The 27647-nt window shown below is 37.7% G+C and overlaps 1 protein-coding gene and 1 pseudogene across 1 annotated transcript; one reads left to right on the forward strand and one right to left on the reverse strand.

Moving 5' to 3' along the window:
• Positions 1 to 27397, forward strand: SELENOT (selenoprotein T). The gene is given in 6 exon segments (NM_001199993.1): positions 1 to 221; positions 19375 to 19485; positions 20044 to 20170; positions 21784 to 21871; positions 23954 to 24107; positions 24603 to 27397. Coding segments are annotated over 5 exon segments (588 nt in total). The 5' UTR covers positions 1 to 84; the 3' UTR covers positions 24079 to 24107; positions 24603 to 27397.
• LOC100443470 (histone deacetylase complex subunit SAP30-like) lies at positions 10079 to 10704 on the reverse strand (annotated as a pseudogene).
• Positions 27398 to 27647: the final 250 nt, after the last annotated feature.

The following is a 27647-nucleotide window of genomic DNA, read 5'->3' on the forward strand; positions in this document are numbered from 1 at the left end:
TGCGCAGTGGGGAGCAGCCCGCGCCTGGGTTTCGGGCTGGCTGCAGTCTGTCTGAGGGCGGCCGAAGTGGCTGGCTCATTTAAGATGAGGCTTTTGCTGCTTCTCCTAGTGGCGGCGTCAGCGATGGTCCGGAGCGAGGCCTCGGCCAATCTGGGCGGCGTGCCCAGCAAGAGATTAAAGATGCAGTACGCCACGGGGCCGCTCCTCAAGTTCCAGATTTGGTGAGTATGTGTACTGGGCCCCGGCCACCCCGCCGCGCCTCTACTCGTCGCCATTGGCTACGCGAGGCCCCGGCTTCGCGGCCTAGATGGCTGCATCTTCGCTGGCCTCGTAGAAAGGTGCCGGCGCCCTTCCACAGCCAGCCTTCTCGCGGGCCCTTCTTAGCGCGGTCAGGTCGCCCTCCTTTTCCAGGTACAACTGCTCACTTGTTTTTTGCCTCCTAGAACAGTGGGAATGGGGAAGGAGGGCGCGAGAAGGTTAAACGCTGAAAGGCGAAGACGGGGACACCTGTTAGTACGGAGGACCGGTCGGCGGCGTCACGCCATAGCCACCCCGGCTGCCTGCGGAGATGGGGATGAGTAGGCGCCGCGTCGGCGGAGGAGCGCCAAGCGTTTGTCAGTTCACTTTTTCTGCCCTCTTTTCCGGGGTAATGCCGGACGGCTTCGCTGCCTGGCTAGATGAAGGTTAATTCGGGTCGTTGGAGAGGATCCGGGAGTGACAGACGCCGTTTTTCTCCTGGACTTGCTGGGGGGACTGTTGAGTTTGCGAATGGGGCGTCTGACAGCTGGAGCGGGTGGAGGGGAGGTCTGGGGATGCTGGTTCTGTTTGACATTTCCAAAGTGTCAGAAAAGGAGCACGTTGTTCTAAACATTGACAGTTCGCTCGCATTCCCCCCTCACCTGCCTCCCAGGAGTTGCCTGCTCTGGCATCTCGTTCTGCCTTTCAGTTGTCTTGTGTATTCAGCAGATCTCGGCAGTTTTCGACAGTGTTCTTTAAATGATTTTGTTTTTAACCTAATCGTTAGAAGCAGGGCAATGATGCATTTTATACGGTAAGTGGGGTTGCGGGTGGGGATTGAAAGGCTCTGAAGATTGGGGAAAAAACACCAAAATTGTAAAATTATAGAAATGAGAATCTTACACCTCCAAAGATGACATTTTCTCAGGATAAACTGACCATCCCAGGATAGCCAGATTAGTAAATCATCAGAGTCTTGATACATTGGAATGTTGGTGTTGGACATCATTCATTCAAAACCTTCTTTTAAGAACTTCATGTATTAGTATATTGAAGTTTTGATTTTCTACTTCTCCAACTAGCTTTTTACTTAACTCACTGAAGACCAAGCAAATCTTTAAAATAATTTTTAAAAATCGGCTTAAGGTGATGTTTGAGTTAGAAAATAAGATGGTGAGACTTTATTTTTTGAGTGAAAACTAAAAACATTACAATTTTTCCTGATTAAAAACAAACAAGGCCGGGCGCGCTGGCTCACGCCTGTAATCCCAGCACTTTGGGAGGCCGAGGCTGGCGGATCACCCGAGGTCGGGAGTTCGAGACCAGCCTGACCAACATGAAGAAACCCCGGCTCTACTAAAAATACAAAAATTAGCCTGGCGTGGTGGCGCATGCCTGTAATCCCAACTACTTGGGAGGCTGAGTCAGGAGAATCGCTTGAACCCGGGAAGCGGAGGTTGCGGTGAGCCGAGATCGCGCCATTGCACTCCAGCCTGGGCAACAAGAGCAAAACTCTGTCTCAAAAAAAAAAACCTCCCTGTACAGTGTACTATGTGCCTGGAATATATCATCTTTCATGTAATACTGCAAATGGGAGAATGGTTTAACCATTAACTTTTTTCCTTAATTTTTAAATTAGAAGGTGGTAATCATTTTACCAACCTAAAGATTGTTAAGGGTTGTGATACTTACAGATTTAAGTAGTTAAAAAACTGCAATTTTCAAATTATATAATTTTTCTGTATCCTACTTTTATCTCTTGGTTGCATTTTTGCTTTTCCAAAATACCCCTTTTACTTTTGCTTTTTTTGGAACACTTGTCACAATAATTTACCAGGTGTATCTTCCACCAAGGCTATTCATAGCAAGGTTTTCAAAATGTGTAAACAAACGTAGGGAAGGGCATTCAGTCCTTCAAATTAAACTTTAAAAAAAAGTAGTAAGTACTTCAGTTGAACTTTTGATACTTTGTTTTTCTTTGTTTTTAAGTACAGACCTGTCCCAAAAGTCTAATAATTTTCTTTTACAGTCACCCTGAGCATGTTATATAACAAAAATGCTTCCATTTTTAAAATTATTTTTATTTTTATTTTTCTGACACTATCCACCGGAGATCATTTTTTGTTTAATCTGTAGATGGGAAATTATTAATAAGACCCACCAAATACAGATCAACTTAGCTTGTTTGTTGCTTTTTTCCCCCAGAGTTAATCTGTTTATGGTAAAGTGAATATTGGGTTTCTGGTTTTGCTAGAATCTTGTGGACATTAATTTGCAAGTTTGTTTGAGAAAGGACAGGAAGCTAATACATTTGAGGATAAACATAAGAATTTTAAAATTCCATTTGAAGTCATTATTATAAAATGCAGTTTTTCATTAATTACCACTGCTAACCATCAAAAGAGAACTATTTTACCTTCATTTCCACTGACTTTTTCCCCTTATATTGATCATGAGTACTTTATCAAAAATAACTATACCTCAATATATCACCTGGTAATTGTACCACTTTTGCAAATGTTAGTCAACAAAATAGCAACATAGTGCTGAGAGATCAAGCTTGTAGAGTAGCTTAAGACAGAGTTTCCTATTCCTGTTTTTTTTGCTTTCTTCCTGTTTTTTTTTGTTTTTTTTTTTTGCTGAGACAGAGTCTCGCTGTGTCACCAGGCTGGAGTGCAATGGCATGATCACGGAGCCTTGACTTCCTGAGCTCTGATGATCCTCCCACCACAGCCTCCCAAGTAGCTGGGACTGCAGACGCACACCACCACGCCTGGCTAATTTTCGTATTTTTTTTAGAGACCGGGTCTTGCCACGTTGCCCAGGCTGTGTGTAATACCTACTATATGCCAGGAATTAAGCATGCTAAAGATGTGATCATCTCAAGAAGCCTACCAGACTGGCACAGTATTACTTGTGTATCTGAGTCTGTAGTTTATGTCGATTGTGCAATATAATTAGATACTTTTGATTATATTGGCTTCATACTTGGAAAAAAATTTATTCCGCTTATTTGGACGTTTAACATTTAACATAGAAAAAGGAAGTTCTCTAATCAGAGCTTAAAATTCCATTGTTTTTGAGACAGAGTGTTGCTCTGTCACCCAAGCTGGAGTGCAGTGATGTGATCTCAGCTGACTGCAACCTCTGCCTCCTGGGCTCAAGAGATTCTCATGCCTCAGCCTCCTGAGTAGCTGGGACTGCAGGTGTGCACCACCACACCTGGCTAATTTTTGTATTTTTAGTGGAGATGGGGTTTCACTATGTTGGCCAGGCTGATCTTGAACTCCTGACCTCAAAGTGACCTACCCACCTTGGCGTCCCAAAGTGCTAGGATTACAGGTTTGAGCCACTGCCCCGGGCTGAAATTCCCTTTTCGTGTTTTCCTTTTATTGATTTTTATAAATTTGTATTGATAGTTACTCTTAGGCATGATGTTTGTCATACATACTTTACTTTCGCCGTATATGTGATTTAACATGTAATCAGATCTACAGCATTTAATTAGTTGCAGTTTAAAGAGATTATTGGCTACAACCCTTTACAGTTAATATTTACTTGAACATTTGACAACTGAATTGCTGAGAATAGTAGATTAAATGAAATTGAGATTTCAAAACATAAGTAGAATATGGCGGGATTTTCAAAGTTTTGTTAGTTTGAGAATCCACTGCTGTAATTTTAGGACAGCCAACTTCTAAATGTAGTTTTAAGAGGTAAATGAAACAACTGTTACCAAAACAGATTTTTATTTAAATTTACAACTACTCAGCCTTGGCTTTCATAGTATGACAGCAAGAAAATAAAGACCTAAGGTTGATTTGGATGTTGATACTCATCAAGATTAGTAGTAAAATGCTGAATTGGAGAAATTGTGAGTTACAGAGATCATGTTGGTTACTGTAGACTTGATATTTGCATATTCAACAGATATTGGAGCACTTACTCTGTGCAGGCACTTTGCTTCCTGCAGAGAATTCAATTCAGTGCTCTCATGGACTTCACAGGCAAGAGCAGATGCAGCCATTAATCCATGGACTGACCACACACATAAAATTCAATTTGTGTTAGTGCTGTGAAGAAAGATTATGTGGTGGTATGAGAGATACCTAGTTGGGATCAGAGAAGGTTTCCATGAGGAAATGAACTTTGAACTGAGATTCGAAGGATAAGGTTTATTTGGCGAGAACTTTCCAGGCAATGGGAATAACACGTTCAGTGTACTTATAGTAGGAAAGACCACAGTTTTACCAGAGAAGCCTAAGCATACTGACCTCAGAGACCTAAAAGAAGGTGCCGTTAAGAGCTTGAGGGTCTGGCAGGCCGTGCTTAACAAAGACCGTTTGGTTTCCTTGTGGAAAAGACATTCCAGGAGACAAAGAATTGATGGGAAACCATTTAGGGCGGCTTTTGGAGTTGTCCAGGCAAGAGATGATGGAACTTGGAAAAGTAAGGAGGCGGTAGAAATAGAAAGAGATGTATTTGAGAGATCTTTATGTGGTAAATTTAACAGCTCTTGATGATGAATTGTATGTTTGTGGGGAAAGAGAGGTGGCATGAAGTGAGAGATGTCAAAGATGTCAAAGATGATTCCTGAGTTCTGTGGTAATGCTACACCATTCACTGGAATGATAATTAAAATAACAAGTTTTATGAATGTTTTTGGTGGGAGGGAAGGAATCCTGATTTTTGAAGACTAAGGACATAGTAGCTGGGGGAAAACCCCCACAAAGAAATTTTTATCTCCAAAATAGCCATGATAACTGAAACTCAAAAACTTAAATTAACAGTTACTTTATTACATCAAACCTAAAATACGTAATGGATTGTAAGATGTACCATGATTTTATATGCCATTTAGAAGAAAAAAATACTGCCATTTAAATGGACACACTAATGAATAAGATAAATCCTGTGGCTTTTTTTGTTTGTTTGTTATTGGTTTTTTAATTTATAGAGATGCTACATATAGCCACGTTTAGTGGCTTACACCTGTAAATTCCAGCTACTCAGGAGGCTGAGGTGGGAGGATCGCTTGCAGCCAGGAGTTCAAGACCAGCCTGGGCAACATAGCGAGACTTTGTCTCTAATTTTAAAAAAAGAAAAATTAGAGATGCTAAATATGGAAAATTATGCTTATTGGTATCAATGAAATAAACGAGTAGTAAGAAGTTGGTGTAGATAGCAGATTAGTAGTAGTAGAGTGTTACCATTTAAAAAAATAGCTGCAGCATCTAATTGAACACCTTGCACATAATAGTTGTTTCCACTTAATAATGAATTAAGTACTTAGTTCAAAGCTTTTAGATATAGGTAAACATGACTGAATGATCTTAAAGGTTTTATATCCTTTTACAGAAAATTGAAACATAATTTCCTAACAGTTTGCCATTAAGGCAAATGCTGGACAATTGAGTTGAGTATATTATTTAGAAATACCAAGATAACCCCTAAATTTTGATTAGTACAGTTAACTGGGAAATTGCTCATATACTGGACTAGCAGTTTAGAGGCCCAGATTCTTATTGTATGTGCCTCTTCTCTGAATGACACTAGATACAGTATTTAATCTCTCTCTTGTTTATTTGTTTTTTGTTTTTTTTTGAGACAGAGCCTTGCTGTGTCCTCCAGGCTGGGGTGCAGTGGCACGATCTCGGCTCACTGCAACCTCCACCTACCAGGTTCAAGCGATTGTCCTGCCTCAGCCACCTGAGTAGCTGGGATTACTTGTGTGGATCACCGTGCCCAGCTACTTTTTGTATTTTTTGTAGAGATGGGGTTTCACTGTGTTGGCCAGGCCGGTTTCGAACTCCTGGCCTCAAGAGATCTGCCCACCTAGGCCTCCCAAAGTGTTGGGATTACAGATATGAGCCACTGTGTCTGGTCCGGTATTTAATCTCTTTAGCTCTCAGTTTATTCATTTGTAAAATGAAGATGTTCACCTGTAAAACAAGGATGATTGCATTCCCGTTTACCTCTGATATCCTGTTATTTTATTTTGTGCTGTTAAGAGGTGTAAAGTAAAAAAGTGAAAGCATGTATATACATGTTTATCTTTTCTTTCTTTGTCACTTAAGGGTGTAGTTGGAGCCCTCTGGTTCTACAGTTGCTTTTGAGGATTTAGTCATAAATTCTTTGCCTAGGCCAGTGTCCAGAAGAGTATTTCCTAGGTTTTCTTCTAAGATTTTTATAGTTTGAGGTCTTACATTTAAATCTTTAATCCATCTTGAGTTGATTTTGGCATATGGTGAGAGGTAGGGGTCCAGTTTCATTCTTTGCATATGATTAGCCAGTTTTCCCAGCACCATTTATTGATTAGGAGGTCCTTTCCCCATTGTTGGTTGTAGGTGTGTGGCTTTATTTCTGGGTTCTCTGTTCTGTTCCATTGTTCTACGTGTCTATTTTTGTACCAGTACCATGTTGTTTTGGTTACTATAGCTTTGTAGTATAGGATTGCTTTGGCAGTTTGGGGTCTTTCTTAGTTCTATATGAATTTTAGAATAGTTTTTTCTAATTCCATGAAAAATGATGTTGGTAAGTTGATAAGAATTGTGTTGAGTCTTTAAGATTCCTTTGGGCAGTCTGGACATTTTAGTGATGTTGACACTTAGAATCCATGAACATGGAATGTTTTTCCATTTGTTTGTGTCATCTATGATTTCTTTCAGCAGTGTTTTGTAGTTCTCCTTGTAGAGTCTTCCATCTCCTTGATTAGATGTATTCCTAGGTATTTTATGTCTTTTGTGGTTATCATAAATGGGATTGCATTTTTTATTTGTTTTTTCCACTTGAACGTTACTGTTGTATAGAAATGCTGCTTTTTTTTTTTTTTTTTTTTTTTTTTTTTTTTTTGAGACAGGGTCTTGTTCTGTTGCCCAGGCTGGAGTTGCTAGGTTTTATAATGTCAAACTATAACAAAATTAGTTAAGTGGCGCAATCACAGCTTACTGCAGCCTCAACACCTGGGCTCAGTTGATCCTCCAGCCTCATCCCTGGAGTAGCTAGGACTACAAAGTGCATGCCATCACAACTGATGCTACTGATTTTCATATGCTGAAACTTGACTGAAGTAATTTATCTGATTTGGGAGCCTTTTGGCAGAATCTGTAGGGTTTTCTAGGTATAAAATTATACATCAACAGTAGACTGGTCGCGGTGGCTCACGCCTGTATCTCCACACTTCGGGAGACCAACGTGGGAGGATCGCTTGAGCTCAGAAGTTTGAGACCAGCCTGGACAACATGGTGAAACCTTGTCTGTACTAAAAATAAAAATACAAAAATTAACCGGGCATGGTGATGCATGCCTGTAATCCCAGCTACTCGGGAGGCTGAGGCAAGAGAATTGCTTGAACCTGAGAGACAGAGGCTGCAGTGAGCCAGGATCGTGCCACTGCATTCCAGCCTGGGTAACAGAGTGAGACTCTGTCTCAAAAAAAAAAAAAAAAAGAAAGGAAGGAAGGGAGGGAGGGAGGGAGGGAGGGAAAAGAAAAGAAAAGAAATCATCAACAAAGACAGATAATTTGATTTCCTCTTTTCCCATTTGGATGACTTTTATTTCTTTCTCTCACCTGATTGTTCTGCCTAGGACTTGTAGTATTATGTTGAATAGGAGTGATGAGAGTAGACATCCTTGTTTTGTTCCAATTCTTAGGGGGAATGCTTTCAACTTTTGCCCATTCAGTATGATATTGGTTATGGGTTTGTCAGAGATGGCTCTTACTATTTTGAGGTATGTTCCTTTGTTTAAGTTGTTGAGGGTAAAACTTAAGTTTTGAATATACTGCACCATCAGTAACTTTTCGGCCTGGCCTCCGTGCCTCTACAGGTGGGACTATAAACTTCCAGAATTCTCTGTGCTACTGCTAGTCCTTTTCCTGCTGCCCTGAAACTCTGACACACCCTTGCTACTTATTCTGTTGATGTTTTCTTTTTCTTTTTTTGAGACTGGGTCTCACTCTGTCACGCAGGCTGGAGTGCAGTGGTGCAGTCATTGCTCACTGTAGCCTCGACTGCCCAGGCTCAAGTCATTCTCCCACCTCAGCCTTCCAAGTAGCTGGGATTACAGGCGTGCACTACGTGCCTGGCCAATTTTTGTATTTTTTTGTGGAGAGGAGGTTTCACCATGTTGGCAAAGCTGGTCTTGAACTCCTGGGCTCAAGCAGTCCTGCCTCAGCCTTCCAAAGTGTCGCGATTACAGCCAGGAGCCCCCTTGCCCAGCCTTGGCGTTTTCTTTCTTTTTAACACATCCTCTGTCGGGATATAGAAAGTTGGGAATGGGAGCATGGATAGTATCTTACTTCACTGAAGTTGACCAGCTATTTGGTTCTCCCTTTGGGATGAGCCTTAGATCTGTGAGCTTTCAGATAGGAATTTTCCTGAAGCAGAGTTTAGGTAATTTTTCTTAATCTTGACCTTTCTGTCTACCTTATAATTAATATAATTTTTTCCTAGATTTTGTCATTAGGTTGTTGGTTAAAGTGTCAGTGTTTGGTATGATTTATTTTTGTGAATTTTTGTGATTTCAGAATTTGAGTAAGAATTTGATAGGGGCTATGTACCAAAATTACATTACATTAGAGAATTTCATTAGTTTAATGTTTTAAAAGGTAATTTTGGCTGGTAGAAAAAAATGAGGAACAGAGTGAATGATATCAAAGATTCCTAGGAGTTATGTGAATGAAAATGGAGCCCAACGGTTTTACTTATGATTGGTCTCTATTGTCACATTACAGTGCTTACTTTTGAAGGTAGCTTAACTAATTTTGTCATAGTTTGGCATTATGAAACCTAGCAATTGTACCATAAGCAAGACAGTCTTTTCATTAGGTATAAAGGTACCCTTTTCTTTTCATTTTGACAAGGTGTTCATTTGATAAGTAGTTGTGTCATTAAGCAGAACTACTTATGGTTGATTTGATTTGGTTATCTCAGCACTACAAATTCAGGATGTCACTGTGTTTGGTTTTTCTTCAAGTTTGCATCTTAGTAGCCAAAAACAGTCTTAACATTTCAATCAGTCTATTAGACTGGGTTCATGTTTCATTATTTTCAATTTTGCTGGTAGAGAGAAGGAAAGGATAGAATATACATAATTGATGACCTAAGAGAAGTGTGATAGAAAGATACACCAGTGAAATTATTGTTCTTTCTCTCCTTGCTCTTTAATTTTTGTTAGTAGTTTGTGCACTGCTTTCTGGGCTTGCTTCTGCATTACCTTATAATTGTTCCCCAGGGTTTGCTGTGAATTTGTCTCTCTGAAATTAGATTGTGAACTCCTTCAGGAAAGGAGACTAAAAAATGTTTTACTAACATTTAAAGTATCCAAATGCTGTTAACATTTTTCTAATAATGGTGATAACCTACCTACATACATGTGTCACTTTTACATGCCTTATCTCTTGAGTACTCTGAGAACTACCTGTGTATTGCAGGTGTTATCCTACTCATTGTACAGGTGTGGATACTGTGACAAAAGCAGGTTAATGGACTTGACCATTGTCTTGTTGGTTAGTGAGAGAGCTGATTTCCTGACTCTGTATTTAATGGTCTTGCCACAGTACTATTGCATCATGAGTCGTGTGTGTGTGTGTGTGTGTGTGTGTGTGTGTGTGTGTGTGTGTATTTGTTTTTGTTTTCTTTTTTAATAGTAATAACCTTTATTTAAAATAGTTTTTAATTTAGGAAAGCTCATTTTACATGAGTTTCCAACTAATTATTAGAGTCAGAAACAAAATAAAATCAGAAAATCTTTTGCAGAAAAAATACACAAAGAACATTTCTACACGTGAAAAAAGCGGTAAACAGTGTTAACATCCAAGTTTTTAGTCTCAATTCCACATCTAGTGAACACCACTATCAACCTTGAGATCTGATTTGTTCTTGTTATTCTTCACTGATCAGTTGAAATATGTTAAGGTGTCTTTTTCACTCACTGGAATAGACCTAAAGTGGCAACCAACTATCTCAACAAGTTGTGCTTTATTAAGTCCTGGTCTGGTTGGTGGCTTTAAGTGTCTTTTGTATCTCCTAAGTGTATTTACTTGTAATTGGTATAAATCAACCTCTGGGGTATCAAAATCTTGAACAGGTGTATCACCTCCATCATCATCACTCCCTTTTCTCTTCTGTTTCGAATACTCTGAATTAAGTTTTTATGATAATCACATATGTAAAGATGCCTGCGCTCTTATCCAGCTCGATCTTCACCTTCTGGGATATCCTCTTCTGGATCCTCTTGCTGAAGCTGGCGTTGCCTGCCGCCCGACCGCACCGCTCACCGTCGTCCGCAGGCAGCACAGTTGCCAGGAGCCCGGCCTGGCCGCCCCCGGGGGCCCAGCCGCTGAGACCGCCCCTGCGCCCGGCCCCTCAGCCCCGATTTCCCGGACAAGGCACTGGCGACCACAGCGGCCACTGCGGCTGCCGCATCCCCACTGCGGCTCACCGCATCAGGCGAGAAGCCATTCATGTCTCCGAGCTCCGGGGTACTGGCGCTGACAGAAATCCCCACTCTCCTGGCCGCTCCGTCGGCGGCAATTCACTCTGCACACCAAGTTAGCTGCATGGCAGAACACCAACTGGGCCTGCTGCTGCTGGCGCCAAAACAGTGGACAGTACCGAGGGCCGGGACGCAGAGTCGAGCGTCTCCTGGAGTGGCGACCCATCTCACTGTCACATGGGGTCTTCAGCTTTTTTTTTTTTTTTTTTTTTTTGAGACAGAATCTCGCTCTGTCGCCCAGGCTGGAGTCCGGTGGCGCAATCTTGGCTCACCGTAACCTCCGCCTCCCGGCTCAAGCGATTCTCCTGCCTCAGCCTCCTGAGTAGCTGGGATTACAGGTGCCCGCCACCGCGCCCAGCTAATTTTTGTATTTTTAGTAGAGACAGGGTTTTGGCATGTTTATCAGGCTGGTCTCAAACTCCTGACCCTAAGTGATTGGCCCTCTTCGGCCTCCCAAAGTGCTGGGATTACAGGTGTGAGCCACCACGCCTGGCTATATATATATTTTTTAATGTTGGTCATTCTTTCTAATGTTAAGACATATCCTTTGAGGATAATTAGATTTTGGTGTCACGTAATTTGGGTGGTCTGACATAATTTCGATTCATATTCTGGATCTGCCACCTATTAGTTATATGACTAAAACAAGTTAACCTGTCTGAGTCTATTTGCTCATTTATAAAGTGGGCATGATAGAACTTCACAGGATTGTCTTGACGGTTTAATAAGAATATAGCTAGCTAGCTAGTTTGTTCAAGGACATAGGTATCTGATAAATCTTAATGTTGTTTCCCCTGTTGGTGAGTCAGAACAGAAATAAGAGTTGAAACTGCTGGTAAGCCTATTTTGTCCGTCTTCTTATTTTGCCCATAGTTAAAAAGCCACTTTTGTTATATTCTGCACTAACTTCCAAAGTTCATTTTGTTTTAGCTTTTATTCTTTTAATTAGACATATTATCTAAAACCAAAAAGTCATGTTTCTGAAGCAGAGTTTTTAAAAGATACTTTATATTTCTCATTAAGATTGTTTGTGACTAGACAGAATCCCTACCCACACACAAACTCCAGCTAATCTATTTTTCAAGATCTAAGTTAGAGTTCTTGGCATTATTCACATTTTTACTGTACCTTCTTGAAGATGAAAGAGTCCGAAAGATTTAAAGATTTTTGAGCAGAATTAGACATAAAAAACTGTCACAGTTTGGTGTTGCTATAATAGAATATCACAGACAAGGTAATTTATAAAGAAAAGTTTCTTTCTCATAGTTCTGGAGCTGGGAAGTCCACTGTCAAGGTGCTGGCAGTTGGTGAGGGCCTTCTTGCTGAGTCAGCTCATGCTGGAAGGTCAAAGAGAGGGCAAGCAAAAACAGGTGATTGAACTTGCAGCCTCACCTCCCATTAGACCCTGCCTCCCAACAGTGTTGCATTAGGATTATTTTCATCCTATGCTTTTTGTAGGACATATTCAAACCATAGCACAACATACTTGTTAAAATTTTAAATCACTGTTAAAGCATGTTTCTTTGTTATACGTGGAAAGCATTGCCTAGTAATAACTTACTAGTCTTAAGGTAGTTTTCTGAAAAAAAATAAGAGTGGACATAGTACAAACATCTTAATACATCTTTTGATTTGTTTCGTGGAGTGTTATGTGATATAAATTGCAGTTGTACAAAAGCGAATAAAGGAAGATAATTGTAAAATCTGATGCAGCAAAGGTTAAATCCTTTAGGGACATTCTCTTCACTAAATTATGCAGAAGATGGGAACATTTTGGTGTTTTTTTTTTTGTTTTTTTTTTTTTTAGAGAAAAAGACCCAGAGATGATTGAGAGGTTCAGGTTAATTAACATGACGGTGCATTCATCTCATTAGGTTCCCTAAGATTCTCGACACATGGTGTGTTGGCCACTTGATTGATTCACAGGTTTTTTGGAGAGAGGATCTTTGCAAGATGGCTCTTCTGCTCTTGAAGACTGGCAGTAGTTACAGGTACAGATAGATATGTTACTGGTTTTGTACAAGATGCAAAAGATGAATGGTAGTGAAGCCACCCTGGCCACAGGAGAAAGCACATGCAGGAGAAAGCACATTCATCAAGAGACAGTACACTTTAGGCTTATTTTTTTTTTTAATCCAAGGCTTTGGGATCAAGAGAAGGTAAGGTGCTATTGAACAGTTTTGAGTAGTGGCACCACAGTGCCAGAAAAAGATAAATTGGGCTTATAGATGCTGTTATAATAAACATTATAAAATGAGAATGCTAACAAGTACAAAGAAAATAGATATATAAAACTTTTATTCGAGTTAGCTGGCTATTCTGTTGGAGATTCTTAGGAGCTGCAAATGGAGGCAGGTGGGGGATGACTAGTGAGAGGAGGCTCAAGTGAGGGACATCCTTCCTATTAGTAATTCTTAGAAGCTACAGATTAGCTTGTCAGATTTAAAATGTTAGTCAAAATAAATATACCTGAAGTTTCTTGCTTGGAAAAGCAGGTCAGATGTGATTAGAAATGGAGGTGGGTTTTTTTTTTTTTTGATGGAGGATTTTAGAAGGCAATAGTTAGAATTTAGAGCTAGAAAGGATCTTACACATGAAAATACAAAAAGTAGACTTTGTAGGTTTATCTAAGATTTTTATTTAGTGACAGAGCTAGAACTAGGATCCAGGGTTTCTCTTTCATGGTTAGTTCAGCTAGGAAGAATATTTGAAGAAGCCAGGGTAATTAAGATGAACCTTGATAGGTATAGGAAAGAGGTAAGAGAACAAAAATCCAGTAGGTAAGAAGATGGAAGAACCTTAAAATCATTTTTATAAGAAATAGATATTATTTATTTAGAATTTATGAGATGTTTCACAGAGGGCTTGGAGTGGGAAAATAATTGAAATTATATAGACCATAGAAATACTTCTATAAAACGTTTGTTAAAATTGATTCTATAATTCATTGTCATTTGAATAAAGTGGGCCTGTGTCAATATTAATCAAGTGCTGTTTGAATGTCTACTTTCAAGTAGCTGGGACTACAGGTGCATGCCACCATGCCCAGCTAATTTTTGTATTTCTTGTAGAGACGAGGTTTCACCATGTTACTCAGGCTGGTTTCAAACTCCTGAGCTCAAGCAATACACCTCCTGCCTTGGCCTCCGAAAGTGCTGGGATTACAGGCGTGAGCCACTGCACCCAGCCAAAGTGAGAAATGGTTTTACACAGGTGAATACTATGATGGAATCTACACTCAGGCAGCTGAATTGATTGGAGGAAGGATAGGTGGAAAGCAGCATACCAATTATTATAATAGTTGAAAGGCAGCTATGGGCATGTGGTGGTAAGCCCAGTTGTAATAGAAAAAGCAAATAACAGAGCTGAGTTGGAGGACTGTTTTGAGAGAAGCAGGCTGGATATGTAAGGAATATTATATTCAGAGTGCATTTGTTTCTCTCAGTCTGTGTTCCTTTTTTTCCTCATCTCTTTCCAACCTGTGTTTCTTATAACTTGTCTTAAATCTTTTCTCTTATTTAGTAATGATGGAAATGCTAAAAAAGAAAAAAAAATTTTTTGCTTTAACAAATTGCGGAAAGGCATGGTAACTCATGCCTATAATCCTAGCACTTTGGGAGGCCAAAGAGGGAGGATCACTTGAGGCCAGGAGTTTGAAACCACCATGGGCAACATAGTGAGATCTCATCTCAACAAAAAATTTAAAAATAGCTGGGCATGGTGGCACATGCCTATAGTACCAGTTGTTGAGGAGACTGAGGCAGAAGGATTGCTTATTTCCTGTTTATCTTGTACTTTTACCTGTTGGTTGTAGAATGATTTCAGGTGACATTTGAATAAACCCAATAAAGAAGCCAGGACCCTCCATGTCTTAGAAGCCACGTTAGGTTCATTTTGTGTGTATTTCTACACTGGTAGACACTGTAATGCTCTAAGAGTGCTGCAGCTGTAAGAGAAATCACTTGGTCTCATATAATATAGTTCCTTAACCTGATAAGCTACTACTTGTGTAGTGTTGTTTTTGCAACTTAAAAAACAACAACAACAGAAAAAAGCACGCTTTTTATCTTCATTCAAAGTGTTTGCAACTGTTTTTGTTTGGTTTGGTTGGGTTTGGTTTGGTTTTTGACAGTCTCACTGTCTCCCAGGCTGGAGTGCTGGAGTGTAGGAGTGCAGTGGTGTGGTATTGGCTCACTGCAACCTCCGCCTCCTGGGTTGAAGTGATTCTCATGCCTCAGCCTCCCAAGTAGCTGGGACTACAGGCACGCGCCACCATGCCCTGCTAATTTTTATATTTTTAGTAGAGACAGGGTTTCACCATGTTGGCCAGGCTGGTCTCAAACTCCTGACCTCAGGTGATCCACCCGCCTCAGCCTCCCAAAGTGCTAGGATTACAGCACTGCACTGGCCGATAGTAACTCTTTAAAATCCCAGTTCTTCATTTCTAGAGAAGGAACTCTGTTTGGATCTTCTTGTTACAGGTTTGTATTTCTGGACCATCAGCTATGACAAGGAATTAGGCCTCGTTGTGTAAATGGGACCCAGTGCTATGTGTGGATGGCTATTGTGAATCAAACGAGAGAGTGAATTGGAGAGATTGTGAAAATAGGAAACCACAAACTAGTATTTATTTTGTAACAGTAAATATCTGAGATCTTGTTCATGTTGTCTTTTAATGAGGATGCGAGAGATTGGGGTTTATGATGGGCCCAGGTTTGATATAAGTAGGCATTTGACTCCAATTAGCAGCAAATGTAATAGAGAAGGTGAAAGTGGGATGGTTGGCACTATGAATTAGGACACTGAACACATACTGCTCTGTCATCCAGGCTGGAATGCAGTAGTGTGATCTCAGCTTTCTGTAGCCTTGACTTCTTAGACTCAAATGATCCTCCCACCTCAGCCTCCCGAGTAGCTGGTACTTCAGATATGTGGTACCATACCTGGCTAATTTTTTCTTTTTGTTTGTAGAGCTGGTGTCTCACTGTATTGCCTAGGCTGGTCTTGAACTCCTGGGATCAAGTGATCCTCCTGCCTCAGCCTCCCAAAGTACTGGGATTACAGATGTGAGCCATGATGCCCAGCCTATGATAGACTTTAAAAAGCACAAAATCAATTTGAAATAGCATGGACAAGAGATTTTGCTGTATTTTCGAAATTTCCTTTCTGTTCTGCATAGATCATCTAATATGTAAGCAAGATCTTCTTTTAGAAAAGTACTGTTTCCAAAATATTTTAAATCAAGCAATTGCAACAGTTGATTCCATATAATAAGGTATATCTGTATTACTAGAAAGGGATTTGCAAAGTGATAGCACTTAAACTTAAGATTTCTTAGCCTGGTGTGGTGGCGGGTGCATGTAGTCCCAGCTACTGGGGAGGCTGAGGCAGGAGAATGGCGTGAACCCGGGAGGCGGAGCTTGCAGTGAGCCCAGATCGCGCCACTGCACTCCAGCCTGGGCGACAGAGCGAGACTCCGTCTCAAAAAAAATAAAAAAAGATTTCTTTTCGGCTAGGCATGGTGGCTCACACCTGTAATCCTAGCACTTTGGGAAGCCGAGGCGGGTGGATCATGAGGTCAGGAATTCAAGACCAACCTGGCCAACATGGTGAAACCCCATCTCTACTAAAAATACAAAAAAAATTAGCTGGGCACGGTGGCGGGCGCCTGTAATCCCAACTATTCAGGAGACTGAGGCAGGTGAATTGCTTGAATGCGGGAGGCGGAGTTTGCAGTGAGCCGAGATCGCGCCACTGCATGCTAGCCTGGGCAACAGAGCGAGACTGTCTCAAAAAAAAAGAAAGATATCTTTTCAGGAGTTAGGTTTAATTCCTAAGGACATTTAGTCCGGGGCAGAAGGATAGGCAGCTGATGCAACATTTTTAATATGTTCATATATTTATTTGGAGGTGTACTGGGAGAGGCAATTTTAACTCATTGACCCAAAAAGAGTGGAATAATTTGAAAGAACTGGGTGAGATGGTAGAGGTGATGGTTACTAGCTCTTTACCATGTATACCTTTAACATTTGTCCACCTTGGTATGTTACATTTTGGAAGACATCTGTTAGCAGTAGTGATTGCTGCTTCACAACAGAAAAATTATTTTAGGGAAAGCAATTATATAGGAAAAAGCTTTCCTTGGTTTTCACAAGTCTGGAAGCAAATATAAGGAGGAATATGCATAAGTAAACTTGTCTAAAAATATGTTGTGGCTGTCTTATAAACTGCTTTATTTTTCAGAAGTAAGAAAAGTTCAGTTTTAAAGTCCTTTTTGGAATCTGAGATTATTAGCTAAATTCTATTTGGAGTTTCACACAAAGGTCTAAGACTTAACTGAAGATTTAGGGCCTGATGAACCAAGTAGATTTATGCTTCTAAACACATTAGCCAGAAAAGTGGGTAACTACAGGGGGAATCTGACTGTTAGTTCAGCCTGCGCATATGCACATCTCTAGTTGAGTCTCTTAGGGTTTCCCGTAAGGGACTTCTTGGGGCTCATAAGCTTGGTCCTCTCAGAAGAATCTCTATATCTTCATCATGGAAAAACCCAGGAGGCCAATTATATAGGTACCCGATGGTGGCATTCTGGACAAAGGGAACTTACTTCCTGGACATATGAAGGATAGCTCTTGAATCATCTAATTGTTAAATTTGGGGTCTAGTGGAAAGGGCCTAGGACCCCAAATCACAAAGACTGTGTTCTGGTCCCATCCCTGGCACTCAGTGAGGACAGGACCGTATCTGTGTTACTCACCACTAAATACTCACTGCCTACTACAGTGCTTACCATGTAATAAATAGGCATTCAGTAAATATTTGAGTGAGTGAAATAATACATTGGATGCATAACTTCGGAAAAGTCGCGTTATCTCTCTGGGTTTCATTTTTCCCCCCTTCATCTATAAAATACAAGTTTTGACTAACCAAGTCTCTAGTTCTCAAATTACTGCATTAAAAGTTAGAAAGATACAATTATTTTAGATAATCAACTCCATTGTAAACACCAGTGCAAACTTGGGCATTGATATCAGGTGGCATTTCTTGGTTTTAAGGTAGTTAGGCTTATAGGTTATCTAGATTATTTTTGTAAAACAAAAGCAATATTAAACTTTTTTTATATTTGCCTTTGCTTTTTTGGTATAAAGAAAGGATTAATAAAATTTTTTGCAGAGAAAGCAATTGTGGCAGAATATTAATATGTGATGAATCTAGATGAAATGTTTATGTAAGATCTTTATACTATTATTACAACTTTTCTGTAAATTTGAAATTATATTAAATTAGTAATTTGAACTCAGAAAAGCCCAGCATGTGGTGAGAAAGAATAAAAAGTACAACAATGGTAATAATAAAACATTAGGTGGATGTGAAGGATAGTATTTGGAGATTCATAAGTTCACTTAAGTGTAGAGATTTGTATCTCTTTGCAAAATATTTAGACTTGTAAGGGACATTCATTCTAAATGTAAAGGAAATATTCACTGTAAAGAAAGACTGGTGAATTTCTCACTTACCGTTCCCCCACACCCCCCCAAAAAAACACAGGTTTTCTTAAATTGAGATCTACTAATATTTTTTTGCCATTTTACCCTGTCAGATAGAAACTCCATGCTGTTCCTTTGGCTTGGGTAGTAGTGGTTATCATTTTTTTTCCTTGATTGACAAAGCTGGCACCTCAGATTTTACTGTAACTTAATTACTGACCCTGCTTCCTCTGTACCAAGTGGTACCTTATGATATTATCTGTTCCTTAACTTAGAATTTAGTGAACTTTAGTGTTTAACAATATTACCTGAATTTGTAAGCTCTTCTGTTGATATAAATGTACCATCTTCTTTTTTCTCTCATATGCACTCTGGTGGCATATTTCCTTTTTTTTTTTTTTTTTTTTGCTGGGGCAACATCTATCTGAAAGTGAGTTGCTTAGAGACTTTAGAGACTTTAATCTCCCGAGTAATGGATTTTCTGTCCATATTATTGAAAATTATGTTCCCAATCTTCGTTTTCCTTTGCAAAGTAGAATCAAATTTTAGAGTTAGAAGGGTTCTAAGTCTAAGTTCCTTTTGTTGTGCTTCGGCAAACAAGTTTGCCTGGTTAAGGGCAGAATGGGAATAAGAACCAGAGTTTCATTCTCTCATGCCTTGATTTTTTGTTTTTTGTTTTTTGTTTTTAAAGTCTTGTGTCCCAAATTTGAAAGTCTCTAGTTCAGATGAATAAGAAGAATTGTTTTCATTTCACTGTTTATACAAGTAATTGATACTCCCCCCAAAAGGCCAAATCTGTGTGAGAGCTCAAAGTATGCTGAATGTGAATAGGTATTTGCTGTTGTCCAACAGTAACCCAAATCTATAAAGTTTAATGTTCTTTTTTTTTTAAACTTAAAAAAAATCAGGCTGCATTACTGGCATATATAAAGTTTAATGTCTTAATGGAAGGATTTGAGGGGGTGGTAACTGAAATATGTGAAATGTATTAAAAAAAAACTCAATGTATTTGTCATCCTGGTTCAATTATTATGAATTTGTGACTGATTTTGAGAAAAATTTGTAATCTTGATAATTTTTAGGCTTTATCTAACTACAAAATAAATCTAGATATATGCTAAATGACTTAATGGAAACACTTATTTTTCTGCAGTGTTTCCTGAGGTTATAGGCGGGTGTTTGAGGAGTACATGCGGGTTATTAGCCAGCGGTACCCAGACATCCGCATTGAAGGAGAGAATTACCTCCCTCAACCAATATATAGGTAAGAAATTTTAATAACTTAAAAAGAAAACAATGTATTTGACTTTATAAATGTTTGTGAATTGGTTTAATTAGCTGTCCTTAGTTATTGTAATTACTTAGTTGGTTATAATAATATACAGAGAATGCTGTTTTATATATAACAAGTTTATTTGACCCAATATAGAAGGCTTTTTCTGTAAGAAGGAATAGGGTCATTTCAGAGGTGGCAACCCTTCTAAAGATGTGTTTTCATGTGTATTTTTAATTGTGGAAATAGAATAACAATCCTAAATTTTTATAGAAAGTGGTATTAAATTCTGTATTTCATAAAATAATAGTATTTTTAAAGACCAATTCTGTATAAATTTGTAGGTTAATTTTTCAGGTGATTTTAAATATATTAAACATTTTTGTTTTAAAACTGCACAATAAACTTTAATTGCTTTTTCTATAAGTAGCTTTTAGATTTGGTGTCTAGAAAATCTTTACATACACTTGAATTACACTTGAATTACTAAATTTTAAAGTAGATTGGAAATTGTGGCTTCTGATTATTTTCTTTCTTTTCTTTTGATAGACACATAGCATCTTTCCTGTCAGTCTTCAAACTAGTATTAATAGGCTTAATAATTGTTGGCAAGGATCCTTTTGCTTTCTTTGGCATGCAAGCTCCTAGCATCTGGCAGTGGGGCCAAGAAAATAAGGTATGTAACTTAATAGCTTTGGTAACTGTAGGTTTTTACGTTGTCAGTGAAATATTCTAATAGATTTTCTTATTTTGAATACTTGTTATTGATTCACCTGTTAACATGTATTATTTTAATTTATACCAGTTTTATCTCTGGGGAAGTCACTTAACCTCCCTTCATCTTCATTTCCATATTGATATATTAGGAATGATTAGGTCTTAACCTTTTTATTTTGGGGGGATAGGGAGGTGTTAGTTTAGTATAACCTGGGCACAAAATACTTTGTTATCTGATTTTGATTATATTACTTAGGTCAAATCATATCCAGCAAAACATAATATATACATAATGCAAGCCTTTTAAACCAATTAATGTCATATTAGTGGGTTGATTCACATTAAAAAGGGAATTCCCATTAACTTGTTCTTATCAAAACTCCTCTCTCTCTTTTTAAATTATTTGTCCTTTGCCTGTTCTGTTTATGGATCTGTTTGACTAATTGCCTGAAAGAAACAATAAAAATATACTTAAGAACTTTGTGCTGTTTCTCTTTTCGTTTGTAGGGTCTTGTTGCCACATACATTCTTTCTAGATTACTCTTATTTTAATTTATTTTACTTAAAATCATTGTTTCTATAGGGCTTACTCTGTCCTGTCTAAAATGGGTCTAATTTTTATTTTTCTCATGGATTAGATTTTTTTAGGCTTCCTTTTATGAAGTCTTCCTTTTTAGAGTCTTCTATCTGATCTTGTCCTTTAATTCTAGGCTGAATACCTTTAGCAGACTCCTGCATAGCTGTACTTCTTTTTCTTTGGGAACCATTTCTTTCCAGTAACAGGCAGGACTTCTTAATATAAATATCTTCAAGTGGTATCTCTAATTGAAATATATCTCTGCCTTGTAGGTTTTATGACATTTCCTTGTGTATTGTTCCCATGAAAATAGACTTAACATTCCCAAATGGTAGAGTAATTCCTATAAAAACAAACCCCACCTAGCTCCTGTGGGGCAGTAGGGAAAGCTCTTTCTCATCTGCTGTGAACATTTGATTTATTTTTCTGAAACAGCTTGCTGTGAATTGGCATTCTCACTGCATCCTACTTTTAGTCCTGTGATTTTGTTAAAGTAAAATTTTCTGTCCAACAAGAAACACCTCGCCGCTTTTGGGAGAGAGTATAGATTTGCCTTTGAAAGGTGAATGAATATACTTTAATATGCCTGTGCTTTCTAACCTACTTCTTTCTTAGTTTGACTTAAAATGATTTGTTTGAAACATATACAGGTTGTATTGAATATTATATGGAGTTACTAATTTTGCATCACAAGTCTCATGAATTCATATATTATAAAAATGGTAAAGTGAACTCTTATGCTTATATTCTTTTGTTTAACTTATTAAGGCTATTATGAAATCTCTTAGAAATTCTGTGTACATTATGAATATCATCTATAAGTGCTTCAGCATGTATGGAGCTGCAAATTAATACTGGTTTACTTTTGCTCTATGTATGTTATCTGAACATATGGAATAGCAGTAATAGTTTTTATGGGAACTTTTAAAGTAGATTAAAAAGAGCATTTACCAAAAATGACTTTGCCTGTTGTGCTTAATTATATTTTCTTTTAGGTCTATGCATGTATGATGGTTTTCTTCTTGAGCAACATGATTGAGAACCAGTGTATGTCAACAGGTGCATTTGAGATAACTTTAAATGGTAGGTTCTGAATAGTTTGCATTTTGTGATCGATTTTAAATGATTTATAATGAGTATCAAGCTTTTATCTTTTATAATAAGATAAACTTCTTTAGTGTTTGTATAAAAGTAAGTATTTGAAAGAAATTGAAAATTCAGGAGATAGAAGAATTTAGAAAATTTTAACTTCTTTTTTAAATTCGCTCCCTCAACTTAATCTCCTTACCTCTGCTTGAACTTCACACCTTCAAATTCCTTGAGGAGTTGGCCCTATTCTTCTATCAGATTGTCTCTGTGAATTTTATCTACGCCCATGGCTTTAAAATAACATCTGTATGACTGTATATCCCTGAATGTATATCTCTCGATCTCTCTCCTAAAATGCTATGCTCAAGAATCTTAAACATAACCTACTCTAAAATAAACTCTTGCTTACTTCTCCTTCCTATAATGTCTGTAAACTCTTTGCTCCTCCTTTGACATTTCTCATTTATTTAATGATACCATCATTTGTCTACTCAGTTGCCCATGCCAGAAACCTATGATAACATCACCATCTTCCCTAGTCCCCCTATTTAATGGATTACCAAGTCTTCTCAGTTCCACCTCCTAAATTTCAAAAATCTACCTTCTGTTCATCTTAACTGCCACCACCCTAGTCCAGGACACAATTAACTTGTTACCCTCTTCTGCGTTCTCTAAACCAGGGGTTGGCAAATACGGCCTATGAGCTAACAATGTTTTTTACACTTTTTGGTTAAAAAAAAAATAAAACTAATGTTTTATGACACATGGAAACTATATGAAATTCCAACTTCTGTGCTTATAACTAAAGTTTTGGTTTGCATCAATGAAAAATTTGTAGAAATTTATCTTTATATTATATAAGTACCTACATAATGTTCTTGATTTTTGTCTCTTGGTCCATAAAGTGTAAAATATTTACCATCTGCCTTCTTACAGAAAAATTGACCAATATCTGTTCTAAACAATAACTTTTTTTTTTTTTGAGACAGAGTCTCGCTGTGTCGCCCAGGCTGGAGTGCCGTGGTGCGATCTCGATTCACTGCAAGCTCTGCCTCCCAGGTTCACGCCATTCTCCTCCTCAGCCTCCTGAGTAGCTGGGACTACAGGCGCCCACCACCACGCCTGGCTAATTTTTTGTATTTTTAATAGAGACGGAGTTTCACCCTGTTAGCCAGGATGGTCTTGATCTCCTCCGCCTCCACCTCCCAAAGTGCTGGGATTACAGGTGTGAGCCACCTCGCCCAGCCTAAACAATAACTTTTTTAATGCAAATTTTGTCTTGCTGCTTGAGTGTTCCCAATTCATTAAGTAACTTTGTTCTCAAGATAAAGACCAGAACATTTAATCTGCAAAAGGCTCTGCATGATCTAGTTCAGTGGTTAGCAAGCTGTGGTCCTACGGACCATATCCTCTGCTGCTTGTTTTGTAAATAAAGCTTTATTAGAACACAGCCGTGTCCATTTGTTTATGTATTGTTACAGCTGCATTTAGGCTACAAGAGTTGAATAGCTGTGGCAGAGACTATGTATCTTCCCTAGCCCAAAATGTTTACTTTCTGTCCCTTTACAGTTTATTGACCCCAGTCTAATCCTTTCCACCTTCCCATCCTCCCTTATATCACTCCTCTTCTATATTTCTCTCAGCTATGCTGATTTTCTCTTATTTTCACGTGCCAAGCTACTTTCTGGTCTTTACATTTCTGTTCTCTCCCTCAAAGGTTTTCTACTATCATGAATCCCCACTCTGTCTTGGTAATTTTTCTTTATCTTTTAGATCTCAATTTAAATGATACTATTTCTCTGACTAGACAGGGAGAGCCTTGTGTATATGTCCCTCCTAGTACAGTAGTGCCTTTTAGTTTTAGTTCTGAGTACACAATTGTAATTTTGTAGCCATTTGTGTAGTTCTTTTGACATTTCCCCTACTGGAATGTAAAGTCCCTAAGAGCAAGCAGTGTACTTTTTTGCTTACTTTTGTATCCCAGTTGTGTACATAGATGATAAATATTAGTGGGATGAATGCATATTATAAAATCATCTTTAATTTTTTGGGGGGCGGTGCCATTTATTTTTATAGATGTACCTGTGTGGTCTAAGCTGGAATCTGGTCACCTTCCATCCATGCAACAACTTGTTCAAATTCTTGACAATGAAATGAAGCTCAATGTGCATATGGATTCAATCCCACACCATCGATCATAGCACCACCTATCAGCACTGAAAACTCCTTTGTAAGTTGTTTAAAATATAGCTAATGTATAGGTTTCTGTTGATTCTTATGACTCAGCAAGTTAGTAAATATTACATGTATTATCACTTGAGTTTCCAATTTAAGATTAAACGGAGGGATTTGTTCTTCATTAAAATGTTGAAGTGTATGAAGAGAGTTCGGCCCTGCCAAAATAAAGTCAGGTTGTTAGTAATTTTATCTTCAAGGCTTAATGATTGGGTCTGTAACCTTATTTTCTTTACTCTAAATTCCTAATGGCCAGAGTTGATATATTATGCTAGAGGTGTGTATACTTCTTGTCCTTACCTTCAAGTAATTAGTTCCTGAGAGTATGCAAATTCTTTGAACATACTCAAGATAAAAAATTTATAGGCAAATGTGTGAACATAGAGAGGTATTAGTTAACTTTTTCTTTGTGATCAGTGAATTCACTTTCTGAAGAGTTTTTATGAGTGATTTTTGCAATAAAATATTCCTTTTTCTGTGTATCTTTCAGGCATTAAGGGATCATTGCAAGAGCAGCGTGACTGACATTATGAAGGCCTGTACTGAAGACAGCAAGCTGTTAGTACAGACCAGATGCTTTCTTGGCAGGCTCGTTGTACCTCTTGGAAAACCTCAATGCAAGATAGTTTTTCAGTGCTGGCATATTTTGGAATTCTGCACATTCATGGAGTGCAATAATACTGTATAGCTTTCCCCACCTCCCACAAAATCACCCAGTTAATGTGTGTGTGTGTTTTTTTTTTTTAAGGTAGACATTACTACTTGTAACTTTTTTTCTTAGTCGTATTTGAAAAAGTAGAAAATTGAGTTACAATTTGATTTTTTTTCCAAAGATGTCTGTTAAATCTGTTGTGCTTTTATATGAATATTTGTTTTTTATAATTTAAAATTGATCCTTTGGGAATCCAGTTGAAGTTCCCAAATACTTTATAAGAGTTTATCAGACATCTCTAATTTGGCCATGTCCAGTTTATATAGTTTACAAAATATAGCAGATGCAAGATTATGGGGGAAATCCTATATTCAGAGTACTCTACAAATTTTTGTGTATGTGTGTATGTGCGTATGATTACCAGAGAACTACTAAAAAAACCAACTGCTTTTTAAATCCTATTGTGTAGTTCAAGTGTCATGCCTTGACCAATCTAATGAATTGATTAATTAACTGGGCCTTTATACTTAACTAAATAAAAAACTAAGCAGATATGAGTTAAATTTAAAAGTTTCAATTTATTGTTCAATGTACCTGTTAACATTATATTTAACAATTGCTTAAATTTTTGTTTTTGATTTATGGATAATTTCTTAAGAGTACACACTTTAGATACACAAATGTTCATTTACCATCTTTAGGATCATTGAAACTCATCTCACTAAAGAAAGTTCACTTGAACCTCTTTATAGCATTGATACTAGGTGAACAGAAATTACCTGACTAATAATTTATCTAACATCATATATCAGAATTTTATTGTATATGATGAACAAAACTTAAAATTTTTTAAATTTAATTTTTAAATACTGTTTCAGAGTTCTAAAAAGGCAGTTTTTAAAAAAACTTAAATTGATAAAAACTGTAAGAATAATTTAGCAGAAATAGAACCAGAATGTAGAAAAGTAGTCATGTAACAGCAGTAATAACATACTTCAGCTTCCATATAGGAATAGAAGTGGTAGAGCCAAAAGTGATTTAGGAAAAAGTTATAAGGTACAGGTTGAGTATCCCTTTTCCAAAAATGCTTAGGACAAGAAGTATTTCAGATTTCATAATTTTTTTCAAAGTTTGGAATATACTTTTTTCAAAGTTTGCATTATACTTACCAGTTGGGCATCCCAAATCTGAAATCTGAAATGTTCCATGAGCATTTCCTTTGAGTGTCATGTTGGCACTCAAAAAGATTCAACATTGAGTCCACTTAACACTTAGGTGTTAGAAGACCTAACTTTCTATAACAATTAACCTTACACTTTGTTTGTCATCGAATATTTGTTGAATGCATGTCAGGTAATGGTCTTGATTGTGATAGCTTCAAGGTGGAACATACTGTAATCTCCAGATGCTAGGAAGTTAGTCTAATAATTCACTGCAGAAAATTGGTTAAGTGGCTGTCCTTTTAATTAAGAGTGTGGAGTCATAAACTTAAGTTCTTCATATAGTGACAAGAGTCCTTAGAGATTGTTATTCAAGTTCCTTAGAAATTGTTATTTAGATATAATATCATCTTGTCTTTGACTAGAGCTTGAAACCTTGTTATCTGATTGTGTACCACTCCAAATTCTCTGCCTTCTGCAAGTTGAATGTCTTGCTGAATGTGTCTAGGAGTTCATCTTCAGTAATCGACATTCCACTAGTGCCATAGTTAACTTCATGACATGTAGACATTCAAAACTTGAGCCTTGGATGTTCCTGTGGACCTGACAGTTAAAAATATAAAGAACCTAAGATTCAGTTCCAACTATCTCTTTTGCCTTGGGTTGAATAACTTATCTTTTGGAGAATAGCTTTAAGTGGCTTAGACACTGATAAAATTCAGCTATATTGTTGACACTCATCTCTTTTGTCTTATGCTTAGCCATATTTAAATCTTGAATTTAATAGAGTCTAGTGAAAAAATGAGTGGGAAGAATGAATATAAAAGTAATAATATAAGGAAAAAGGGAAAGTAAACTATTTAGAATGTAGTTTTGTTGTATTCCCAACATTTCAATATTTATTAGTTACTTGTAAATAACTGTGGCTGTGTAGTTTATAAATGTCTGTGCACTATATTAATTAGACCATAGAACATGCCAACAGGTTGGCTAATGCTATGGGGGTTTTTACCACAGTTGCCATTGTGGAAGAAATTATTTGGTACATTAATAAAAAAAGTTGGTAAAACATGGTTTTATACTTCAGTGTATAAGATGTGCAAGACAAATATGCTTATTTCCTTTTCTAGAATATAAGTGATATTATTTGCTCATGACACTAACACTGTTAATGACAGGAGTCAATCAGCCTTTACAGCTATCAAAATATAATGAGATCCCAATGATGATTCTTTTTTACTTTGAATGTTAATTAGTTTGGGACTTTGATTGGCTGGCAAACATTTTATCATTTTCAGAATTTAATTTAGATTTCAAAAATAGCTTACAGGATTTTAAACATGGTGTGGTATTCTAAAGACTTTTTTTAAAAAAGAGATCTTTTTGAGAGAAACAAATGAGGATTGTAAAGTTTGGGGACTTACCTCTGTAGCATTGTGAAAATAAACTTTTATTAAGCTGATTTGAAAGGAACTCCTACTTTGTGGAATTAAATGTACATTAGAGCACTTTATATGGTAACTATACTTACAAAATTTTGCATTATAAAAGTTATTATCATTACTTTTTAATGGCTTCTTAACCCGACCAGTGTTTACGACTCACTATCAGTCTGGCACTCAAGTCTTACCATACTCTTGGACCTTACGCTACTTCTCAAGCCTTACGGTCTACTTGTGCTTCAGTGCTGCTGAACTGTCAATAGCTCTGTGATGTATTCTGT

The sequence above is a fragment of the Pongo abelii genome, chromosome 2 (genome assembly GCF_028885655.2).
Source record: "Pongo abelii isolate AG06213 chromosome 2, NHGRI_mPonAbe1-v2.0_pri, whole genome shotgun sequence".
NCBI classification, from domain to species: domain Eukaryota; kingdom Metazoa; phylum Chordata; class Mammalia; order Primates; family Hominidae; genus Pongo; species Pongo abelii.